General features: G+C 37.1%; 1 protein-coding gene across 4 annotated transcripts in view; it reads right to left on the reverse strand.

The window, feature by feature from the left end:
• Window positions 1-25,992, reverse strand: part of UBR5 (ubiquitin protein ligase E3 component n-recognin 5) — a 142,156-nt gene that overhangs the window by 71,745 nt on the left and 44,419 nt on the right. For 2 of the 4 annotated variants that reach the window (XM_068525316.1, XM_068525315.1), the window contains exons 6-14: window positions 18,094-18,283; window positions 17,737-17,896; window positions 17,007-17,156; window positions 15,007-15,200; window positions 6,277-6,393; window positions 6,082-6,192; window positions 5,315-5,469; window positions 3,892-4,009; window positions 545-729 (exon numbers count right to left, since the gene is read on the reverse strand). In XM_068525316.1, coding sequence (XP_068381417.1) covers window positions 545-729; window positions 3,892-4,009; window positions 5,315-5,469; window positions 6,082-6,192; window positions 6,277-6,393; window positions 15,007-15,200; window positions 17,007-17,156; window positions 17,737-17,896; window positions 18,094-18,283 — 1,380 coding nt within the window. Of the gene's footprint in view, window positions 1-544; window positions 730-3,891; window positions 4,010-5,314; window positions 5,470-6,081; window positions 6,193-6,276; window positions 6,394-15,006; window positions 15,219-17,006; window positions 17,157-17,736; window positions 17,897-18,093; window positions 18,284-25,992 lie in introns of all 4 variants that reach the window. The other 2 variants (XM_068525314.1, XM_068525313.1) reach the window with 1 other exon arrangement.

Consider the following 25,992-nt stretch of genomic DNA (forward strand, 5'->3'; position numbering starts at 1 on the left):
CAGTAAGCCAGCCCCAGAATGTGGGTTATACACAATTCAGTGGTATTTCTGTTCACATATCCCCCCCAACCCAAAAGTTTACAAATCCTTTATGGAATTTCCCTCCCCAGCACATTAACCTATAAAACCCTTTCAATGATCAAGACGCAGGCAAGATGTTTGGTAGAAATTAAGATGATTATACATGGAGAGAGGAGGAAAAAGTCTGCCTAAGACAGTAAGGCTGAACATATTATCACTGCTATACAACACCTTCCAAGGATGAACTCTAACGACAAAACAAAGACATCAAAAGAGAACTCTACACCGCCATTCTGGCCACCAAACATTAAGAATAACTATAATATACAAGTATTAACCAATCTGCAAACAGTAAACTTTACCAATTCCTTTCAAAATTCGTGGGGATCTTAATAAGACCCCCTCACGTTAACACTTCTCTAAGTCACTGTACACCTCTAAGTCTCCTTGGTTACCCCCCTTCACATACAGAGCAAACTAGAAACTGGTGTAAAATCAGAATTAGTTAGGGCATAGTACTTACTTAGCTTCAGTAGTTTTGCCAGCTTTGTCCATGCTTTTCAAGCTCTCAGGAGATCTAAGTTGAAATCTACAGCTATCATTCATATTCCAAACTGACTCCATTAAGACACCAACTTTAGGAATCCCAGCACTAATTGAAAATGCAACTGCTCCAGCATGATAGAGAGGATTATTTCTTAGGCATACCTAGCAAACAAAAGAAAAATCACCATCAAGATGACATAATTTTAAAACAAACTAGGGGAGTTCGGTGTTCCCAAATTAAGGAGCAGGAATAATTTTGGCACATTTGCTAAAAATGAACTTTAAAATTTCATGCAGCAAATAGCCTGACTGTTCTGCCACAAGGACACAGAAGAGAAATAGCAGAGAAGAAGCGAAAAAGGTTATTATTTAAAAAGTGAAATGTGAACAAAACAATTACATTTTTTTGTCTGTTTCTTATAATTTTAAATTATTTTCTTCCTTAATTCATGATGCTATAATATAGGCTCCATAACTTCATCTCTACCGATACTTGTTTCCCTCAGAAGACTGTTGTTTCCTACAAGCCAGAATTTCACTGGATAAGGTAAGTTTTCTCTTAAATTAGAAAAAGAATATGTAGACATTAGCGTTAGAAGTTAACTGAGTTCAGCAGTGAATAACCTATAAATTCTCACTGCCATGGAGCACCCCTAGGTCATACTCTAAAACCAATAACCTCTAAGGTGACACTGCCAAATGCACCAACAGTAACTCTAAATGAGATATGAACATTATTTCTGGAAATCTCTTTTGATTCTAAAGCAGTCCAATCTTACTGACATTCTGTTCAGTCATCCAGTGACTAATGATTATGTTATATTTGACAGTGGACTATATGATGATCATGTTTTTTGTCAATTTATAATGAAATATAAGTCACACAGAAGAAGGTGGTACATTTGAGAAGTACAGGAACTGGAAATAACTGACACAGCAGGAGTTCTATCAAAGAATAGTTGTGTGTCACTAAATACAGCTCTGTGGCATAGAATGAATAGTTCAGAAGAGCCGACTTCTTGAAAAGGGTATGTCCTGCTTAGGTTGACTTAAAGAGAGGTTTCATCCATAAATTTTTGGAAAATACTGGTGAAAGCTTAAATACTGAAAGAGGATCAACAAGAAAGAAGGCTATAATTGTCAAAGAAATGTGGCAAGATATATTAGAAGATATGTTATCCATTAATACCCTCTTATAAAAATAAATGCACCTTAGAGACAAGAAGGTGTATATCCAGCATATAAGAAGACATGCAACGAATATTTGCTAAACATACTACTCTCCACAATTATGATCTGTGAGTGCAGGTGCTGCTGCAAACTCTTAACTGATCGACCTTTCTGATGTTAACATATGAACGACTTCCCCATTATGTGGCCATGACTGTCTTAAACCTCCAGTTTTCTACACTTTAAAACAAAATCTTATTCTATACCAAAGTATTGGAATATGCTGCTATTTTTCACCAATTTAGTGCCCAGCTATTTTGCTTAAAGCTTTTCTTCAGTGCATCTTTAAAGGATTTTTCTACCCTCCCTGTCTATAGTAATGTCATCCTACATGCTAATAAGGCATTTGCCAGGATATCCTGCTAATATGTGAGTCTAATAAATAAGGAACTTTGAAAACATTAGAAATCAGTATGTGAACTGAATAAGAAAAGGGGAGCTCCTTGAAAAGAGAGATCTGTCCAAACCAACTGACGTAAATAATGAAGACTAAACAACAATATTCAATAATGGGTAATCGCTGAAAACTTCCTAGTTGGAAGGCCAACAAAGGACTCAGAACAAGACAACCACGAACAGGACCAAAAAAAATGGAGTCCCAAACAAAAATAAGAAGTACGTAAGCTGAGTTTTGGAGAAAAGTAACAGCTAAAGTAGTGATTACTTTTTAAGACACAGGTAATGTAAACATGATACCACCTTATAGTGATGAGAAAAAGCTGAATTGAAAAAAGTGCTAGATGAGGAAATTAGTGCCATGTTACGTCACAAAAACCACCATTTGTCTAAGCGTTAGGGATTATAAAGTCCTTAAACACTCACTGCAGCACTTGCTATAATGAATATAAATGTCAACTTTTAACCCGAAGATAAATTTCTACAAGAATCTAATCAATTAGAAGTATAACGGTAGTTCTCAGACTCTTTTGGTCTCAGGACCATCTCCCCCTATTAAATATTACCAAGGACCCCAAAATCTTTTGTTTATGTGGGTCATATATAGTTGGTATTTAATGTATTAGTAATTAAAACTGAAAATTTAAAATATTTATTTAATATTAATAAACCCCATGTTAATATAATTTATAAAAATAACTACATTTTTAAAAAAATCAGCAGGAAAAGTGGCATTGTTTACATTTTTTGCAAATCTCTTTATGTCTAATTTAATGGAAGACAGCTGGAGTCCCATGTATGCTCCTGCATTCAACTTGCTGTAATATGTTACTTTAGCTAAAGTATATGACGACAACTCAGCCTTACACAGATAGGTAACTGGAAAAAGAAGGACTCTACAGATCCCCCGAAAGGGCTGAGAAGCCAGCAGGAGTCCTTGGACCACACTTTGAGAACCATTGGGGTACTAGAAAAATCACATTCCATAAGATATATATATATATATAAGAGGCTAAAACCATCTCAGAAACTAGTAGAAACATGAGGATTTGACGAAGCCTCCTGCCTCATGCTGACAATATCGCCAGAGAGCGGTATCTTTCAAACTGCTTGGTCATAAGAATCATCTGGGATGTTTGTTACACATAAGGAAGCCTGCGTCCTACCACCAGCCAACTGAAGGAATAATTCAGGCAAGGCGCTCCAGACTCTACATTTTTAAACTCTACATTTAAGTACCAAATGATTCTTAAAACCAGGCTAATCTGAGATTCCTGTCCCACAGGAAAACCAACTGACATCAGGACAGAATCTATGTTACTCAGCTATTGAATAAAAAGTGATGTGGCACATACATACTACTGGAACCAGGTCCTTCAAATGACATTCATTTATAAAACTGCCTATGGGGGAAATTAATTACAGGGGAAGAAAATGATTTTGATAAGCAACAATGTCCCTTAGGACAGACTTAATTCTTTTTTTTTTTTTTAATATGTACTTATTTATTTATTTATTTTGCCTGCGGTATGCGGACTTCTTAGTTGCGGCGTGTGAACTCTTAGTGGCGGCATGCAGGCGGGATCTAGTTCCCCGACCAGGGATCAAATCTGGGGCCCCCTGCGTTGGGAGCGTGGAAACTTACCCGAAGAAGACCACCAGAGAAGTCTCAGGACAGACTTAATTCTAACCACTTACCTGGGTACCAACAGTGATGTTCGGCATTGAAGAAATACCAGCACTAGATTTGGGCTTTTTGTTTTTTGCTCTAGCTTTCTCTAACATTTTTTTCCTTTGACTAAAAGGGACTACACCCCTGAAAAGGAAAAGCAAAAATTGGACAAATAAGCAGCGAAGAAGCCCACTAAATAAATCTGAAATTACACACATTATATTTAAGTATTACTAGTATATTCCTTCTCTAATATTTTTGCCTCAGTGTACTATTAGCATGTGTAACACTAATAAATCATAACTTGATCACAGCTTTAATACATAACTGGGTCCATTTTTATTCAACATTTAGGATTAAAAGTCATAGGAAATTCATCATTTGGTATTTTCTTCCAAATAATTCTGTTTCATTAGTAGATTCCCCCATACATTACTTCTACCAATGCAAAGTTGCTGATAATTCCCTAAAACACAACAGAAAATACATTTGAAGTCCCTTTCGAACATTAAAGGAATAATTAAATGAGGCACAGAATATTCATACAATGACGTACTTCAATAACCTTTAAAATTATATTTTATGTAACTGTTAAATGAAAAAAGTATGAAAAACACTCTGTTTCTAGTTAAGTAAAAGCAAAGTACACGTTTATATATAGGAAAAAAAAAAAGATTAATAAAGTACTCCCAAAATGTTAATAATCGTTACATTCGGGTTGTAGGGTTATAGGTGATTTTTGTTTCTACTTTATACCTTTCAAAAATTTCATAATTATAGTCACTAAGTATGTATTATTTTTATAAGCTTTTCTTTATCTTAAGGGTTTTTACCAATGTTACTTTGCTCCAAAGTGAAAATTTCCCTCTCTATAAAGCATTAGCTTTTTTTAAAATTTTAATTGAAGTATAGTGGATTTATAATGTTGTGTTAGTTTCTGGTGTACACCAAAGTGATTCAGTTATTATATTATATATATAGAATATGAAATATATATGAATATTATATGTATATATGTATATTCTATATATAGAATATGAAAAAGAATATATATACACATGTAGAATATAAATAAAAACAAGTAATTTTCAAAAGGATTGTGGTCAAAATATATATTCTTTTTCATATTGTATATATATGTATATTCTTTTTCATATTCTTTACCATTATGGTTTATTACAGGATATTGAATATAGTTCTCTGTGCTATACAGTAGGACCTTGTTGTTTGTCTATTTTCTATAGAGCAGTTTCTGTCTGCTAATCCCAGACTCCTAGTTTATCTCTCCCCCACCCCCTTTCCCCTTTGGTAACCATATGTTTGTTTTCTGTGAGTCTAAAGCATTATCTTTCAACTGACCTTCTCTATTGGTATTCCACTACTCAAAGCACCTATCTGTGTACATAAAAGCATCCATTGATATGCAATACCCCCCTCTGTGATACTCACCACCAATATAAATTGTTCTCTAGCTGTGCGCAGGTATAAAGGGCACAGCAATGTAAAGAAACTATCCGTTCTCCTTGAAGCTCTGAGTAAGTCTGTGCGGTGTGCTCTAACTTAGAAGCCACAGAACTTAAAGTTTCATCTACCCATGTAGCAACCTAAAGATAAAACATTAGAGGATTAAATAAAAACAAGTAATCTTTTCAAAAGGATTGTGGTCAAAACAAGGGCAAGGAATACCTACACTGTGGACTGGAATTCTAAAGGCTAGAAAAACAAGTAATTCAGAAAAGGTTCTTAATAAGACTAGAAGCTAAAATACTTTCTTCACGCAAATCAATCAAAATAGTAGTTATTGAAATAAATGTCTAAAGCCATCTCTAAGGCATTAATTGAAAGTAAATATGTGCCTCCAACAATTTTTAAACAAATTTAGAGACTCTAAAGTCACACTGATAATCTGAGGTATAACATCCATACTTCCTCAATCTATCTATTGTAGCTCTTCAATATCTCCTCTTTTGCCAGCACTTAGCTTGAATATTTTTTCCTTCCCTTAAAGTAGAAAGCTATCTCTGAAAAGGAATTACAATGCAGAGATAAACCAGCAATAAAAAGATTGTACATTGGATTACTGTACTAATAAGGTTTGAGACACTTTGTATTTGCAGATCTAGTTAGATAGAAAGATAGAAATGAAAAGATGGAAAAGGGGCAGGGAGAGGAAGAAAATCAAGAATTTAAGAAATGCTTATCACAGTGTGTCATACCTTGTTATTTTCTGTAGCTACAGTTGCTCTTATGCTATTTGCGGACAGGAGAACTATCTTTTCATTGGTTAGCCCCAAAAATGTTGCTCGTGGATGATGTAAGGAAGGATTCTTTGAAAGCGTAAGAAAAATGATTACCATTTTGTATGCTGATTTGAAGAGCTATTTAAAGCAAGATTTAATATAATGAAATACCTGCGCATTTCTGTAAGGCTCAGATTCACTCCACTTCCACTGATAAAGTTCTCCTTTACTGCTGACAGCCAAAAGCTCAGAATACAGAGCCCCAATACAGATGAATTTTGTTCCATCCTATATAGTGAAAATAACACAGTGGTATAAATATAACAACTGCCAAACCTAAAGATTTGGATACATCACATTAATTACTACATCAAATTTCGATTAATTATGTGAACACACAAACCGCTTTAGCAAAGTCTCCAGCACAGCCCGCAATGCCCTCCTTTAAGTGGCCCGGCCCGCCCCCGCCCCCAAACTCACTCTCCTCCAGTCACATTGGCCTTTTTCCTGCTCCTGCCAGGATCCCACCATGTCCTTGCTGTTCTCTTGCCTTGTTTCTCAGGTGACTCGCTCCCTCTCCTCAATCAAGTCTGCTCAAATGTGACCTTCCCTGACTGCACTATCTACAAAATCAGCACTCTAATATTCCATCTCCTGACTCTGCTTTCTTTAGTTCACAGCACTTCACAACTTGACATATTGTATTTACTCATTTATAGTCTACTTCACTCAAATATAAGCTTTGTCTTGTTCACCACTGTATCCCCTCTTCTTAGAACAGTGAACAGAGTAGATGCTCAATAAACGTGCTGAATAAATGAAGAAAAAACAGACTAAGGAGTTGAAGTGGGGAAAGTCGAGTATCAACACAAGATTCCTTCCCTGTAGCCTATTCCAAGCTGCTGAAACAAGTGTCTGTGTTGTTTTTTAAGGTAAAAGTTCATTTAGTTTTAAAGCAATGCACATGCAATGAGTTGGAACGCAATTAAATTATAAAAAGTTCAGACAATAAATTAAATAAATAATATCAATGATAAAGTGATAATTTTTTTAACATAAGACCAAAATGATCAGAAATCTCACAGCAAAACTTGCCAATAAAAGATTTTACGTTGTATTTTTGCCACTGCAAAACTTCTCTGCTCTCTTTGATACCCTGGCTCCAGAGTATGCTACACTAATGGCGTCTTTTTAGGTTTCTGTCAAATTCCAATCTTATTTGGTCAGATGGGTTATGGTGCTCAGCTACAGTCTGTGAAGCCTGCCAAGACTTATAATAACAACAGGTTACGCCTCAGAGCTGTATAGAAAGAACACTAATTTTAATCTTCTATTTTACCAGTGCCAATCAGCTCTATTTTCAAGTCACATCTATGGAGGGATGGGAAAGAGACCAAACTTGAAATTTTCCAACTTAGCAATTCTACTCTCCCCTTCACCATGGGTATCTGAAAAACACTGTGTACTTTCTCCAGGACTGCTGCATCAAATCTTAACATTTCTACCTCACACTTCCTTCTTGACCCCTTGGTTAAAAAGATGATAGAATCAGACCAAGTGAGTCCAAAACCGGGATCCAACACTTATTAAGTAGGTAACTTCAGATAAGTTATGTAACTTCTCTGAACCCATTTCTTCACTTCTAAAATGGGTATAATAATAACACAATGGGGAGGCGGGTGGTGAAAACCAAATAAAGTAACATATATTAAAGTACCTGGCACAAATAAGTGGTCAAATTCAACTCTGGTTACTCTGCTGCCCTGACTTCATCTCCTACTCACCCAAAAGGCACAAGCTTCCTGAGTATTTCCATCTCCATCCAGATTTACTTAATGGAAAAACACCATTCTCCCCTCCCCCTCCCCATCTCAGAGAAAAGAAATGTCCCTCTCTACTATCTAAGGACAACTCAACCACACACAGTGGATACAACCCTCTCTCATTACCTCAACAACCATCCAAACCAGTCCGCCCTTCAGCCTTAGGCCCGGGGAAGTGAATTGTCACTTGGCGCGCGTCTCACCTCACCGGCTCGCACTGACAGCTACACCTGCTCTTGCAACAGCCTTATCGATGCCCCATGCATTGAACCAATCCATCTTCTCTTCAAACTCTTTGAACCGTTGGACCCTGTTCACCACCAGTTCTAGAACCTCTCCTCTCCCTTGTTCACAGGTCACTACTCTCTACTGGTCTTCCTCCTGACCTCATGACTGCAGTATTTTCTCCACCTCCCTTGTACCACCATGTACTCCCTGACCCAGATTCTGTCCTTGTCCCTTTATTCAAATTATGCTCCACCCTCAGCCTAAGTGACTGTATCCACTGGGGCACCATGCTTTTAAACATGTACATCTTCTATCTCCAGACTAACCTGCAGATTAACTGTCTGGATGTCTGAAAAGCACCCTACCATCTCCAAAATGAATCCATCGTCTCCCTCCAAAGCTACATGTCCCCTGTAGTCCCCACCTCCACGAATGACATCACCACCCACCCTGTAATAGGAGGGCAACAAGGGAACCTGGGCCCTCTCTTCAACTCCTCCTCTTCTCTCAACCAGATGGTGACTAGCAAACCGACGCTATGCTTTGTCTCAACTTCCTCGCAGATTCTTCCCTTCATGTGTCCTCACTGTCATTGCTTTGGTTGAGATCCTCACAATTCCTTTCTGTAACAATTCTACCAGTCTCTTAACTGACTCTAGATTTTTACTATTCCTGTCTTTCTCCCACCACTGTGCCAAGAGTGCTCGTCTCCTTAAAAATACACAAAACCAAACCCCACCAATCTCATCATGTCATTTCTCTAAGAACTTTGCCGGCAGAACAACATCCTAACTCTTTGGCAAGTTGTCTAGGGCTCTCTGGTCTTCTCCACCCTGCTCTTCTCCTTCTCCCACCATAGAGCAGCAATTCTGAATTTCTCACTGTTCCGCAAACACACCCTGACCCTTCCTGACTGTAGGTCCATACTTGATGTCTTTGGAATGCCGCTGCATCTTGGTTAATGCCTACTTAACCTTAAAAATGCTGCTTAAATGTCATCTCCCCTGTGAAGTCTTTGCCACATCTCTCAGGTGGTGTTAGTCATTCCCCACTCTGAGCCCCTACAAATACCGTATTCACACCTTCAGTCTAGCACTGGTCATGCTGTGAACACATTTCATTGTATGTGAATGTCTGTCTTCCCCAGTGAGTTGCCTATGGGAAGGTCCATAACGAATTCAGCTCTACATTCCCACGGGCCAGCTGGGTGCTTGGCACATAGTAGGAGCACACTGACAAGTGAAGGAACAAATACATCTCAACTCAAACTTTTTGAGTAAAAACTCTGCCAGAGCAGTACAATCCTAAACAATTCATCCCTATAGCCACAGCATGGTGTGTGAGGCACTCTCAGAACTGACTTGCCTATATCCTTCAAGGATGGGCCAATGTTCCCCAGCTCATTAGTCCTGAATGAGCTAAGTGAACCCTGAAGGCCCTGAAAATCCATTATGGACAAATGTGGAGAGATGGCAAAACCACCAACCAAAGGATGATGATGGAAAAATCACCTATTGTCTCTTGCTTAATTTAGATCAGTAGGTGGAGAAATACAAAGCAATCAAATACACACAAAGAAACAGTATTTTAGCTCATGCACTTCATAATGTCATAGAAAACAAGGCTTTTATCGTTTTGATGAAATACTAGTGGCTGCTTTTGAGCAAGTTGGGCCCTGCTTCAACCCAACTGGAAAAGGTGGATATGCACATTTCCTTAAAGATCAGTAGTTTGTAGCTCTATTTCTTTTTTTTTTAACAAAACGAATCCTTTAGAAGCTGAATCTAATCAATAAATTTGCAACTGTCTGAACATTGAACATCAACCAAATGAGGAATCCCTCCCTAAAGACAGATGGAAAATGTCAAAAATATGATAAAAATCACCTAAAAAAGCCAAAGCTTTAAAAGAAAAAGAAAAGAAAAAGGTCATCCAGCATAGCAGCATGAACTCCTATTAACTTCATCTAGTTAGTGACTTATATTTTTTAAAAATTGGTCTTATTATTCCTAAATTTCTCCCCACAAACCTTGGTTTTCTTTTTTTCAAATTTTCCCACTATCAGCAAACACTAGTTTTCCCATTAAGTACCGATTCTAACTGCAATGTGCTGTGTATTATGGCTGAAATGGATGTTATACAACTACAGGTTACATGGCACAGTTTGGTCAACTGTCCTTATTCACACTTCACTTCTCCTTACCTATCTAGGTTTCCATTTTCTCCTTATGCCTGGCTTCTCTTCCTCTTTATGACCTCTTCTCCTTTTGCTCTTACTTCATTATTAAAGTACATTTGTGACACACCTAGCCAACTTTTAACAGATACTTCCTGGAAGCTTCCATATGTCGATTTAAAAAAAAAAAAAAAAAAAAAAAAGACCTTCCTCACCCAACTTCCACTTCTAGAACCTTGAAGGCGAAGCAGAGTGACCAACAAGTGTGATCAACTGGTCCCAACAGTGATGCTGCTTCAAATAATTTAAGGAGCCAAATGTCAGGGGACTATTTCCTCTCAACACCATTCAAAGAAACTTGAGAATAACATACAACTCTACAATTCAAAAGGCTGGTGGAGAATAAAGTTTCTTATTTTCCCTAAACTATACAAAAATAGATCCAGAACAGTAAGGGACATGACTGTAAATTAACAATACTGACTTGCTGAATCAGTTTCGTTTCTTCATCGCCCACCACACAACTTTCGTCAAATTCTTCTCTGGGAGCTTACTGGAAATAAAGGATGTGTGCATTTTCTAATTTGAAAGGGTTTGTTTTGTTACAGGGCACAAAGCAGAAGTTTTTATGTTCAACTTCAGCAGATTTACTTAGCATGGATTTCCGTGTAAGTTTTCTCTGTCCTTTGCCTTCAGCATTTACTACTTAGCTCTTACCTTTGCATTCTTACTTTTAACAGCCCTTGTTACTATTGTGGCTGCATTTTTTATTCTCTTATCAGTCACTTTAGATTCTTGTTGGAAGTAGGTTGGTGTAAGTATCAATAATATATAATTATCTATCTATCTATATATATATAGTTACAATGTAAATGTGGACATTCAGCAACACAGAACTAAATTTCTAATCTGAGAAAAGTAAATTCCAAAAATGACTGAGAAGCGAAAATGGAGCCATGTTAGATAATCGCCTAATTGAAAGATTGCACCTTCCCAGCAAAATAACTCTTAGTAATCACTCTGGCCTCCTGTGATTCCCCAAAGCCTCTTATACCTAATTCCATTATGGTACTTACACCAAAGTATTAACATCATTGTTCTGCCTTTCTACAAAACTCTCACCCTAACACCTGAACAAAAGGCCTAACACACAATATGCATTTAATCAAGGCTACTCAATTACTGACTGGATGACCCTCACCTCTGTCTTCATGGAGCTTTCAACATCTCTACAATTATTAATTATGCTTTTTTTTTTTTTTTAAAGATGCTGAAAAGTTAATGAGGGGAAAAAACTTTATGCTTTTTTTCTTTCTTTCTTTCTTTTTACCTTTTGACCCCTTCACCCATTTTCCCCACTCCCCACCTCTGGCAACTTCCAGTCTGTTCTCTGTATCTATGAGCTTGGTTCTCTTTTTGGTGGGTTTTTTTTTTATTTAGGATTCTACATTTAAGTGAGAGCGTATGGTATCTGTCTTTCTCCGACTAATTTCATTTAGCATAATGCCCTCAAGGGACATCCATATTGTCGAAAACAGGAAAGATTTCATTCTTTTTTTTATGGCTGAATAATACTGGCACGCGCACATGTGTGCGTGTGTGTCCCCATCCATTGATGGATGCTTAGGTTGCTTCCATATCTTGGCTATTGTAAACAATGCTGCAATGGACATGGGAGTACATGTATTTAGAGTTAGTGTTTTCATTTTCTTCAGATAAATACCCAGAAGTGGAAATGCTAAATCATACAGTAGTTCTGTTTTTAATTTTTTAAAGAACCTCCCTACTGTTTTCCATAGTGGCTGAACCAATGTACATTCCCACCAACAGTGCACAAGGGTTCCCAATTATGCTTTTATACTAGTTTTGACATTTAAATCAAAAAAAATAATTTATGGAAATAAAGTTTAAGGTTACCTCAAATATTTTCAGTTTAAGATTATACTGTAAAGGCTTAAAGAGAACATTCATTCCACCATTAAAGGAGCTTTATTAGCCTAGAAAATGGTGAAATTTTGAAGAAGTAGCTGTTCCTCTAAATAGGTGGTGGGAAAGTCAAGATTATTCCAGATAATTTAACAATGGAATTTCTCAGGTACTCTAACGAAAGGAAGAATGAAAAATACCATGGATACTAACCGAACTTACAATTTATAAATACTGGATTAGGTCATTTCTGAAATTAAGCTGGGACACCCTCTTCCCACCCCCCCCCCACCCCACCAAAAAACAGAGAGAAAAAAAAAGAGAGAGAGAGAACAAAAGAGACAGAGAGAGAGACTACTTCCAAACAGTGCGTGCTGACGCCCTATACCTCCCTGCTCTCTCCACCTACCTCTCCATCTCCTGTCAAGCTTGCCCCAAAACCCTTTTCTCCTCCTCAGAGATCACCACCCCCAATTCTGCAGGACTAATAAGGCCCCACATAGTGCCCGTTTCTTCATGTGGAATGTATCCTATGCCCCTGTATGATCATTTTGCACACTGTTCTAAAAGCAAGGCCCTTTAACAACTCTCTGCATTCTCTTTCCGACTGTAGCATTCAGCCTTGCAAACAATCATCTAATGGTTTGTTGATAACTGGGATAATGCTTAACAGCTTAATTAGGTTTATGCTGTTTTCTTTCCCTGAACTGAAATTTTTGATGTCTAAATTTCAATCACAAGCTAATAAAAAGTAGTTCTTCAGTGACATTTTAAATTAGGTTTTTCCTTAATAGGAAAAAAAGGTATAGGTAGGATATACTTTGTTGCACACACTGCTATTTCTCCTTCATTCAATGTCTAAACAAACCAAGGAAATAACACACTAAGTAATAAGTAAGGCCTGTACAGTGTCAAGATTTTATGATGCACTTAGCACCTGTCTCTGAAAACAAGCCATACCCAAAACCATGCCTATCAGTAAAGGCCAACAAAGACCGGCTAACTCTAACAGAGGGCACGCTGGCCAGGGAAAAAGCTTGCTAAACTCATACTGTTCAAAACACTTTCAGATGTGTGACAAAGAAGCCTACACTAATATGTATGCAATGGCACTATTAAAACAAGATTAATGAGTCCTCTATTACTTCCTGCCAATATGACATAGACACAGCTCTAGCATGATCAAGGCCAGAGAAACAGGAAACAAAGAACAATGTAGGGAAAAAAAAAGAAATGAAAAAGAAAAAGCCCAATGGTTTAAATCACCTTCTACCATATGAAGTAAGAGTAGAAATTGGAACATTTCTAGTTTTATGGAAATAAGTAAGAGAATGCAATTCAGGGAAAGTCTGTCAGCTGCCAAAGAAAACAGAATAACCTTTTGCTTACAAAGAGGCTGATTGAAATTCATGTTCCTTCTTGCATTCAAGCTTTCCACATGAGCTGAATACAGAGGAAAATAAATGAACTACATCAAGATTCACAATAACTATGAAAAATAAACAAATTCAGAACACTAAATAATATTTTTCCTGTAATATCCCAAATTCAACTTCAAAGAAAGAAAAGAAATCTACGTCAGAATCTCCTTATCTGCTAGAGATAACCTTCAAGTTCTTATCTTCTTTTACTTCTACTTTAGAAAATTTCTTATCCAACTGGCTCTGGAAATAAGAAACAGGACTCCAAAAAACACGTGAAAAACCCATGGCTTCCTACAGGAGCCTTTGAAGATAAATTACCAATCACTTAAGACAGTGAAACCTACACACCATCAATAGACTATGTCTCTATGGGAAAAGAATCTAAAGAAGAGTGGATATATGTATTTGTATAACAGATTCACTTTGCTGTACACCTGAAACTAACACAACATTGTAAATCAATTACACCCCAATAAAAATAAAAATAAAAGTAAAATAAAAGGATGTGTCGACTCTGTTTCACTTGTAGCAGTGATGGATTTTTACAGATTCAAATCAACTTAAATCCTGCATGCTTTCTAGAAGCTAGTCATTGTACTACTCCTCAGGATGCAGAGCATAATTCTCCCAGTCCATTCCTGTTCAGCCTGCTTTGTCTCCCACAGCTTTTAGAGCAAAGGGCCTGTCAGAATTCACTGCCATCAAATGGGAAAGCTAACTAATCAAAGAAACACAGATCCCTAATCTTGCCCTGACGTGCACGCTTGTAACAATGACCAGAAACCTGCCCTGCAGAAAATGGGGTACTCTTGACAGTACAAAACAAATTCCTATCAAGAAATATACCACTAGTTACTGGTGTAATTACCACCAGAAAAGAAATCCTGAAACAGAATGCTGATGTATTATCTGGAACCACCATCCTTATTTCTCTGATTTACTTCATCAAGTAGAAAAAGAAATAGCACCACTGAACACATCTCCTTAAAACGACTCCTGTACTGTCAAATAAAGATGATCTACTTATATTTTAAAACAAAACAAAAATTATCACTTTATGTCTGCATTTTATTTTTATTTTTTATTTTCTGGCCGCGCCATGCAGCATGAGGGCTCTTAGTTCCCTGACCACGGATCGAACCCAGGACCCCTGCAGTGGAAGCACGGAGTCCTAACCACTGGACCGCCAGGGAATTCCTATGTCTGCATTTTAAATGACAGTACGAAAATCTGAAATAAAACAGAAACCTTTTTGGGGGGGTGGGGGGGAGTGCCAGGAACTCAGTTAAAATGGAAAGGGTGGGTGGGGATTCTTTTCAAATACCTTATCAGGCCACCACTGCAAATCTTCTCCTAGAGACACTGGACTTTGAACAGGTGTATTCTTCTTATCCAAGTTTGGCTCTCCTTCCTTGCTGGTAGAGCCCCTTTCATTATCAAATGAGGCTCCATCAAGCCACCTTCGTTCACGTAAACGTAAAACGGATTCACGTTCACGCAACAGCTCAGAGTCTCTCTCTAAGGGAAGAAGGAGAACTGGTATGCAATTGGGTCACACCAGTGGGATAAAAGTAAGCCACTCTCTAGTAAAGACCCTTCAGGATGCAACTAACAGCAGTTTATCCACTCACAAGAATTTAATGTAAATGTATATCTAATAAGCTTGACATGCAACATTCAAAACATTAACTCTTTCAAGTGAATGTATGAAAATTATAAACTAGCATTTTTAAGCACTATGTAGGGGCAGACTTTTCTGAATTCCAACTACATGCTTTTAGAGCGGAACTGCTTTATTTTAAACTGGATTTTTTAAATGGAGTTTTAAATTTTTGGCTTTCATTAAAAATGTTTACCATAACTTTTAAATTTATTAGAAAATATTCATAAATTAAAATTTTAACACGTTAGATAAACCAAAAAAGAGTATTTGTTAGAGAGTCTACACATACAGATTAAAAAAAAAAAAAAAAAACAAATCTTGAAAAGGGTAAAATAAAAATCCATTAACATTAACTATAAAACTTCTGATAATCCAAGCCCTTGTTTAGAGTAATTTTATAGGCTGGATTTTTATGGAATAGTCTTAAAATTTTTGAGAAACTAGACAGAATTTTTTTTTCTTTTGAGAATCTTTATAGAAAGATTACTTTACAAAAATGCTTCCCCTGAAACTGGCCTTTTACAAACTTTTTAAAACCAGTTTTTTTCAGCTTGCTCACATATTACTTTTTTAAAATAGGCAACCAAAATAAACTTTCCAAGACTTGGACAGTAAGGATTGAAAACAATATTAAGTTGAACCATATAAAACTGCCATCCATGCAGATCTAACATGGTCAAGTACCACCAATTTCATATGGTTCAAAGTAAAACAGATGCCCACATAGAATGACCTAAGGAAAAGCAAAAGGGAGAAATTTAGAAGGAGTTTTATTTGTGTTAGATATTGAATATCTGAAATGCAATACTTGATGCATTTAAGGCAGTAAAATATGCACTTATTTTTAAAAAATTTTTAAGCTGTTACATAATAGGTTCAGTACACTAAAAGATCATCGTAAGTCTGTTATTTTAAAACTGCTTTCAAGTACTAGGTATTTGCAGTAAGGCCTTAATATAAAACAGCATCCTTTCCAGTTTACTAATGATAAGTAAATAATATATCTGATTCTTGCCTGTTATTTCAATCAAGCAGTTTTACATTCTGGAAAGTAAAAATACTGACTTACAAAAGTTAAAATGCAAGCTAAATCCGTATCAACATACACAGAGAAAGGTTTATATTTGTATGATTTCAAAACCTCCTTTCTGAACTCTACTGTGTACTATACCTTTTCAAGATTTCAAACTTCTGAAAATATCATTTTAGTACGATAAGCATTTCTATATATTTATTATTGATCAAGCTCATTCTAATAAGTTTTTTCATATTTCACTCTTCCATCTAACCAGGGTTTAAAATGAACAAAATAATCACTTTATTTTAATCAAATAAACTAAAGAGACTTGTTATCTGAATGCTGCATGTCACCGTAAAGCAGAATTCTGCTTTTACTTCAGAATCCATATTCCTAATTTAAAAATACAGTTAGGTAAGTTGTAACCCTTTACATATATGCTACTATGTAGATAAGATCATCTCTAAAGTTCTACTGTGGCTCTTCAAAATCAAAAGTAACTATTTTAATGCCAAAGCATCCAAAAACACTAACAAGTAATGATTTCGTCTACTGTAATATTAAAAGTTCACATACAATGAATTCTACCACTATCCCTCCATACAGTCAGCCAATAATCACAAAGAAATAAATGCAAAATTACCTCGAGATGAGCCTAGCCTGGAAAGTGACGAACGACGAAAAGAAGGGTAACCAAAATAGCTAATGTCTTCAGAAAACATGGCATCTGCATCAATAATGACACTTGGGTGGGCAGAATGAATGTCAGCATCAAGAAGAGACATAAGATCCTCTATAAATAGAAACAAATATAAATGAAACAGATATAGAGAAAAAAATCTGCAGACCATTGAAAAATCCCTGAAAATTAAAACATTAAAATCAGGGACTGACTACTGACATAACCTGAGAAGAAAAGCAGTAACTACCTAGGAAATAAAGTTAACGTTATTAACACAGATTTTAAGAAATATCAGTTGCATGATTGTTGCTTGGGCTAACTACTAAATTACCACAAGAAAACAAGATCACTATTTAAGATTCTTGTGACATCACAGAAAGTCAAAATCTAAATGCAGTTCAGTTATTCCATATTCAGCAATAAGGGCATCAAAATTCCAGAGTCATCTGTCAGCCAGTGATAAAGACATGCACATACATCCATGTCTTTACTAGGACCAAACACAAGTCCACTGAGCAAAAACATGTTCCCTTGAAGAGAATTTTACCATCAAATCAAACACTACAGTGAGAAATATCTACCACCTTGGAAAGAACAGTCAGAAAATCTATTGCACTTTAAAATTCCATTCCCCAGTCAAAAAAAATCTCTCCCTTCAGAGATGAGAAAACCATGATGGTGATCCACCAACCTCCAGGCAAATAAGATTCACTGGCTGTATCATCCCCATCATCTCCATCTTCATCATCCCGGCTAAGTAAATTATTTACAGCAAGGTTTACATCAAGATTTGTTCGCTGAAGTTCTCGAATAATGACACTTCTGGATTTGCCTTGCAAAACGACTTGGGCCTGAAATAAAAAATGAAGAAGAGTGCTATGCTAAGTATCTTTTTCATAACTTCTTTATTAAAATCAGCTTTCTAGGATCAATACAGAAAACCAGTATCTCACAATTCATGATACAAATCATGACCACAGCCCGCTATATTTAGTTAAACCTCACCCTGTCCTGCTGTCTTACGTTAAGTGTTCTACAAGATCCATACCTGTGAAATCAGCTCCTCTGGAATCACAGATGCTGGAATAACTGGCTGGGGTTGACTGCCCAAAAGCCCAGACCCTCGATCCCGTCCCGTCCGAATGACTCGAGTCTGTCGGCGAGAATCTCGAGCTCCAGCTGACGACCTACCAGAGGATCCTCCTCCACTTCCACCCACTCCAGAACTCCAGCGACTTCTAAACATTGGAGAATTTAAAGAAACAGCACTTTAAACAATCATTCAGAAAGATCGCTTTGGGTCTCATTTTCATTATCTTAGAATATGATAAAGCTATTTTTCTAATTGACGCAATATGCTATAGTAGTATTTGGACAGAATAGAACTGAACTTTAAAATAACACTTCCAATTTTTTTAAATGCTGAAGTATAAACTCACTTTTTAGAAAGATATATAGCACACTTTTGCATCTTTTAAAACAATTTTTAAAAGAACCACATACCAAGCATTTCTAGTCACAGCTCTAAAGTGAGTTACAGAATACATCTCACCTTTGCGTGAAAGACCTATCAGACATAACTACTAACAGTCTGCAGCACAAAAAGTAAAATTCAGAGTTTAAAGTTTAAAGACACAAATAAACGGAAAGACACCCGTGCCCATGGGCTGGAAGATTTAATATTGTTAAGATGTCCATACTGCTCAAAGCAATCTACAGATTCATTAAAATCCCTATCAAAATCCCAATGGATTTTGTCCCTCCAAGGACACAATCAACAGAGTAAGGAAGCAACCTACAGAATGGAAGAAACTATTTGCAAATCATGTATCTAATGAGAGGTTAATATCCAGAATATATAAAGAGCTCCGACACTCAACGACAAAAAAAATCAAATAACCTGATTAAAAAATGGGAAAGAATGCGAATAGACATTTCTCCAAAGCTAATACACAAATGGCCAAGTAAGCATATGAAAAGATGTTCAACGTCACTAATCATGAGAGAAATGCAAATCAAAACCACAGTCACCTATCACACCTCACACCCATCAGAATGGCTACCATGGAAAAAAAAAAAAGAGAGAAAATTACAAGTGTTGGCAAGGATGTATAGAAACTGTAACCCTAGTGCACCGTAGGCAGGACTGTAAAATAGTGCAGTGCTATGGAAAACAGTATGACGTTTCCTAAAACATTAAAAATAGAACCACTGTATATGACTCAGCAGTTATCATTCTCGGTATATATCCAAAAGAACTGAAAACAGAGTCTCGAAGAGGTCCTTGCATACCCGTGTTCAATAGCAGCACTATGCGTGAGAGCTGCGCGGTACAACGTTGATTCATCTCAATTAATGTCTCGATTTGATCGCTACCAACGTCAACTGGTCTGCTCAACCGTGGAGCACCATCTTCCAGAGGGAAATCTCCAGCACGGAACTTCGCAAACCACTTTTGACACGTTCGATCAGTCACAGCACCTTCCCCATACACTGCACAATTTTTTTTGGTGTTTGTGTTTTTTACCTTTCTTGAAATAATAAAGCATAATATGCCGAAAATGTTGTTCTTCTTCCATCCTCAATGTTAAAATGGCTACACAAAAATTCACCAATTTTGATTAAGTTTTTTTAAATGCACGCTGATGTGACAGCTGTCGCAATACAATCTAACAAAACTGTTTCAAATGAAGTTAAAGACAGCTAAGCGCCACTAGAGCCATCTTACGGGAAAACCGAACGAACCTTTTGGCCAACCCAATACAACACAGGTGAACCTCGAAGGTATTATGCTAAGTGAAGTAAGCCAATCACAAGAAGACAAATACTGTATGATTACAAATATAAAAGGTACCTAAAGTAGTCAAATTCATAGAAACAGAAAGTAGAATGGTGGCTGTCAGATGGTAGGGAGAGGGGTAAAGGGAGCTGTTTATTGGATATAAAGTTTCAGTTTTACAAGACGAAAAAGTTATAATAGAGATTTCTTTCACAAATATAAATATACTTAGTACTACTGAGATGTACAGTTATAACCGTAAAGATAGTAAATTTTATGTTATGTGTTTTTAAACATGGTTTTAAAAATATAAAGTCACGTGTTACCAAAGAAAGCAGTATTCTACAAAACAGACAAGTTTTCTTTTCAACTTATATGCTTTGTGACAATTACGCAACAGAAAATAATATAGGATCAATGAAACATACAAACAGATATTCAAATCAAACATTAAATCAGCACCTCTACTTCATGGTCTCCTGTAAATTTTCAAAATTAAGTCAGGTGGAACCACTCTTTTGGAAGTTTTTAACAGTCAAAAGCTAAATATATTATTTCAACTTGAAAACAGGAGGAACCACAATAAAGAGTCTTAAAAAGATATAATTAGAGTTAACTATATGTCCCAGTTTGCCTGAGATAATGCCAGAGTAAGCCTATACTGTCTGAGCCTATTATTAATTTCACTCCAAAATGCCCCTATTTGGACATTATATGGTCAAAATAAATATAAGTAATGACTCAATATTTCTACCAAAAAATGCATATGACTTTCCCCCTAGGCAAATAATGCTGGAAACCTGATCAGATATATTATCCAAGTACACATCTATTCCTGGCAGACCTTACAGGTATCACAAACTCAAATCTCCATGAGAGGTAGATAGGTTACTTACTTCTAAGTAAAATCAAGATGACAGGGAAGAGTGGAGAATACCTGCATATCCAGAACATTCGAATTCTTTAAGCCAATTTGCAATCTCTGCTACACAAACCCTCACCTGAGGTTAGCTGAAAGACAAAGGTCAAAATATCTCTGGCTTGCCCATTCATTAACCTGACCGTTACCACGGAGAATACCACGTTTTCCCACTCGCACCCGCAGTGCAGGATTTCTTCTATCAGTATCCAAACAATCTACCAGCCGACCAGCCTCAACTGCTCCTGAACATTCCTCTAACCAGCTTGCTATCCAGAGAAAGGGCAATGTGTTAGACTAAGTATACATTAATAGAGGTTTATTAGTGGTCACAAAAGACAGTACTGGAATCCCCTTTTTATCTATAATTACAGCGAGTTATATAATTTTCAATACTAAACTCAAAAATAATGGAACCAGTTTCTTCTATCCATACTTTGCTCATCAAATTAATCCTACAATTTGACCCCATCATACAATACTCAAGGTACACAAAGTGACTCCAGTCAACTGAGAAAATCACACTGAGTATGGAATTAATCCACAGCTTGCAACCTTAAAAGCCCATGGGTCAAGTCTGGTCCATATACTTGATTGGCTGGTTAAAAAAATGTACAGCATCAAAAACAAGAAAAGTCTGAGAAACTGTCACAGTCAAGAGGCGCCTAAGGAAAAATGATGACTAATTGTACTGTGGTATCCTGCATGAGATACTGGAACAGAAAAAGGACCTTAAGGAAAAAATAAGGGAATGTGAACAACCTATGGCCTTCAGTTGATGATAACGTATCAATATACGTTAATTATAAAAAATGTACCATTCTAATGTTACATGTTAATAGTGAAAACTGGGTATGGAGTGTACAAGAATTGTCAGTACTATCTTTGTAACTTTTCTGTAATCTAAAGCTGTTCAAAAATACCAAGTTTGGTTTAAAGAATATGCACATGCATAGAGACACACACACAAACACACTAGATTGTTATGTGTGTGCCTGTGTATACATGTATATTTATTTCCATGGAAATATTAATACGTTCCAACATTTAAGTTGGGAGATTTCACATAGAAATCCAGATTTGTAGCTTTTCTTAAGATAAAAGGGGAGGGGGATAATGCAAGTTTGCATTTGGCAACAACGGCCCTGCTGTATTGTATTTCTCCTATGGTAACATCAGCTGATCAGTTGCCTCCTTTAAAAATGGGGCATCCACTTACTTTGTCGAAGCCCTACAACCTACTATCTTACCACCTTTTTTGACTGGGGCCAGCTTCAGCTGTTTACAATTACAATGGCCTGCTTGGCTTTTACCTTTCAAACCCTGTACTATTAGCTCAAATTAAACTCCAAAGGAAATATGGTAGCTCAAACCAATGAAAAGCAGCTTATACCTATCATCTATTATGGCCAGTGATAACAAACAACGGAATAAAGAGACTTTCGATACTAATATTTCCATTTTAAACATCCTATTAAACATAAACTCTTTTTTTAAAAATATTTATTTATTTATTTTTGGCTATATGTTGGGTCTTCGTTGCTGCACGCGGGCTTTCTCTAGTTGCGGTGAGCGGGGGGGGGGGGGGTTACTCTTCGTTGTGGTGTGCGGGCTTCTCATTGCGGTGGCTTCTCTTGTTGTGGAGCACGGGCTCCAGGCGCTTGGGCTTCAGTAGTCGTGGCACTGAATCATTAGATCACTCACTTCAGCAGTCCGGCTTAGTTGCTCCGCGGCATGTGGGATCTCCCCGGACCAGGGATCGAACCCGTGTCCCCTGCATTGGCAGGCGGATTCTTAACCACTGCGCCACCAGGGAAGTCCAACACAAACTCTCTTTTTTTCTCCAAATAAAGTTGGTGTTCTTGCCCTTAACCTGGTCTGAAATAAGTTTAACAAAAATATCCAGGAGATTTTTAAAATATCTCCCAGGATAAATTTCAGTAATTATGAACGGGGAAAAGACAGCAGCTAGAAATCCTTAGCACGTAAACCTGCCAATTTAGTGAAAACACCAAAGGGAAAAGTATTCAAAGTCCCAGAAATTTTGACTGCTATGTATTCCTAAGAATGATCAGTTATAATAAATGATCAATTCTCAATTATCCATGCTGATGGAAAAGAAAAACAGTACCAGTCATCCCAAAATCTTTCAAATGCAGCTCTCAAATACAGAGACCACTTGCTCCCTAATTCACAACACTTCTCTGAACCCAAAGGGAGCAAGCCAGGACTCCGAAGGTAAGGGGTTGGGGACCAAGGTCTGTGGGGATAGTCTCTCTCACATATGACTGCATTTGGTAAATCTGCAGATAAAAATCCCCTCTGGGGACTCAAGATTTGTCTGTTCTAGATTCTCTATTACATACAGTAAATTGCAAGCTTCTTTAAAAGTTTATTGTAATCAATACAAATGGGGGGAAAAAACTATACAACTCAAAAAAATTTTTTTTATGGAGGATAATCTTTTTGACTCTAAAGTTTCTTGATTTACAGAATAACGGATCACAATTTCACCATCAACAAACTGAGAAAAATTTCAGAGAGGCCAAGAGAAACAATCAGCCTTTAATAAGTGCTTACATTTTGTGGACATCTGCAAGACCAAATAAAGGTAAACATATGGCTTAGCCAATGGGACACTGTGACATTTTTCAAAATTGCAATTCAGGAACCCAATGCTAAAGAAAGCTTACACACAGTCCGCTGTAGGGGGTGGGGGCAGGGGGGAGGGAGACAGAAATACATGATTCAAACAGGAGTGCAAGCCAGGGTGAGTAAGGGGGACTCAAATTTTAATGATTCTCTCTGCACTTTAAAGTCTTAAAGGTAGCCCCAACCTTCTTTGGAGTAGGTCTACTGAGGTTTTATTCAAGCTCAAATGTACTACTTTATTATTATATTTGTTGCATATGTTATTAGCAAAGTCATAAAATTCCACTACTCTCTTTCAGTCATTCTGTCATGCAGTCTATTATAATTGGTTATACCCAAGTTTTATTTATAAAGAGAAGAGGATTTAAATCTAGGACAATTTGAGCAACATAAACAGCAATGGATTATAAACCATAAAATAAAACAAATATACGAGACCATAATGATATAAATAACTCAACAGAAACAGACATAAGTGGGCAAAGAGGGAAAGTTCTTCCTTACAGTCGAATTTCAGTAATGAGTACAAAAGAAATAATGAAAAAAGTTTTTAAAAATCACTACTTGGGGAGTTCCCTGGTGGTCCAGCAGTTAGGATTCAGCGCTTTCACTGCCATGGCCTGGGTTCAATCCCTGGTCAGGGAGCTGAGATCCCACAAGCCACGCAGCATGGCCAAAAACAAAACAAAAAAATCACTACTTGGCCAACACCACAGTAACAACTAAAGCAAAAAATCATCAATGGATGGTAAAATTAATGAGCAAAAAGTACGATGGAAAACAGGATATTTACATAGTCATGAAGTATCTCTCCACAAAATACATACAAATTACAAAGGGGAAAACAGTAACTTTATAGTTGAGAAGCCTGGCAAACACCACCTTAACTAAGTGATCAGAGGTATAACCATCACCAGGGATGAGACATGTCAGTATCATGTGTCTCCTGATACGATGCACTGAGAAGGGCACATCATCACTTCTGTGGTATTCCTGCCAGAAATGCATGACCTGCAATACCAATCAAAATCCCAGCAAGTTTTTTTGTGGGTATCAACAAACTGATTCTAAAATTTATAGGGAGAGGCAAAAGACCTAGAATAGCCAACACAATACTGAAGAAGAACAAAGTTCTTTTGACTAACTGACACTACCCAACTTCAAGACTTAACTGTAAAGCGACAGTAATCAAGACAGCGTGCTATTGGAGAAAAAAAAATGGACAAATAGATCAGCGGAATAGTAAAAAGAGTCCAGAAATAGACCCCCATAGAGTCAACTGATCTTTGACAAAGGAGCAAAGGCAATACAAAGAAGCAAAGACGGCTGATTCAACAAATGGTGCTGGAACAACTGGACATCCACATGGAAAAAAAGACACAGACCTTCACAAAAATTAACTGAATACTGATCACCGACCTAAAGGAAAAATGCAAAACTATGAAACTCCTAGAAGATAACACAGAAGAAAATCTGTACGACCTTGGGTTTGGCAATGACTTTTTAGATATGATACCAAAGGCACAATGAAAGAAATAACTGATAAGCTGGACTTCATTAAAATGAAAAACTTTGGCTCTGTAAAAGACACTGTCAAGATAATGAAAAGACAAGCCACAGACTGGGAGAAAATATCTGCGGGCGACATATCTGATGAAGAAGGCTTCTCCAAAATATACAAACAACCTGATGGAAAAATGGGCCAAAGACCTTAAAAGGCACCTCACCAGAAAAGATCTACAGTTGGTAAATAAGCATATAAAACGATACTTCACGTCATATGTCATCAGGCAAATGCAAATTTAAAAAAACAAGATACCACTACACACCTATTAGAATGACCAAAATCCAGAACAATGACAACACCAAAGGGTGGTAAGGATATGGGGCAACAAAAGCTCTCACTCACTGCTGGTGGGAATGCAAAATGGTGCAGCCACTTTAGAAAACAGCTCAGCAGTTTCTTACAAAACTAAACATATTCTTAACCATATGATCCAGCAATCGTGTTCCTTGGTATTTAACCCGAAAGAGTTGAAAACTTACGTCCACACAAAAACCAGGACACAGCTTTATTCATAATTGCCAAAACTTGGAAGCAACCAAGACGTCCTTCAGCAGGTGAATGTGTAAATAAACTGTGGTACATCTACACAATGAAATATTATTCAGCACTAAAAAGAAATGCGTTATCAAGCCATGAAAAGACATGGAGGAACCTTAAATGCATACTATTGTACTAAGTGAAAGAAGTCAAGCTGGAAAGGCTACATACTGTATGAATCCAACTATATGACATGCTGGAAAAGACAAAACTATGAAGATGGTAAAAAGATCAGTGGATTTTTAGGACAGTGAAACTATTTGATATACTATAATGGAAGATGCATGTCATTATAAACGTATCCAAACCCACAGAACATACAACACCTAGAGTGAACTTTAATGTAAACCATGGACTGTGGGTGATGATGTGTCAATGTAGGTTCATCAGTTGTAACAAATGGACCACTCTGGCGGTGGGGGGGGGGGGGGGGGCGGGGGGCGGTATTGATAACAAGGGAGGCTGTACATGTGTGGGGACAGGGAGCATATGT

The sequence above is a fragment of the Eschrichtius robustus genome, chromosome 17 (genome assembly GCF_028021215.1).
Source record: "Eschrichtius robustus isolate mEscRob2 chromosome 17, mEscRob2.pri, whole genome shotgun sequence".
In the NCBI taxonomy this organism is placed as follows: domain Eukaryota; kingdom Metazoa; phylum Chordata; class Mammalia; order Artiodactyla; family Eschrichtiidae; genus Eschrichtius; species Eschrichtius robustus.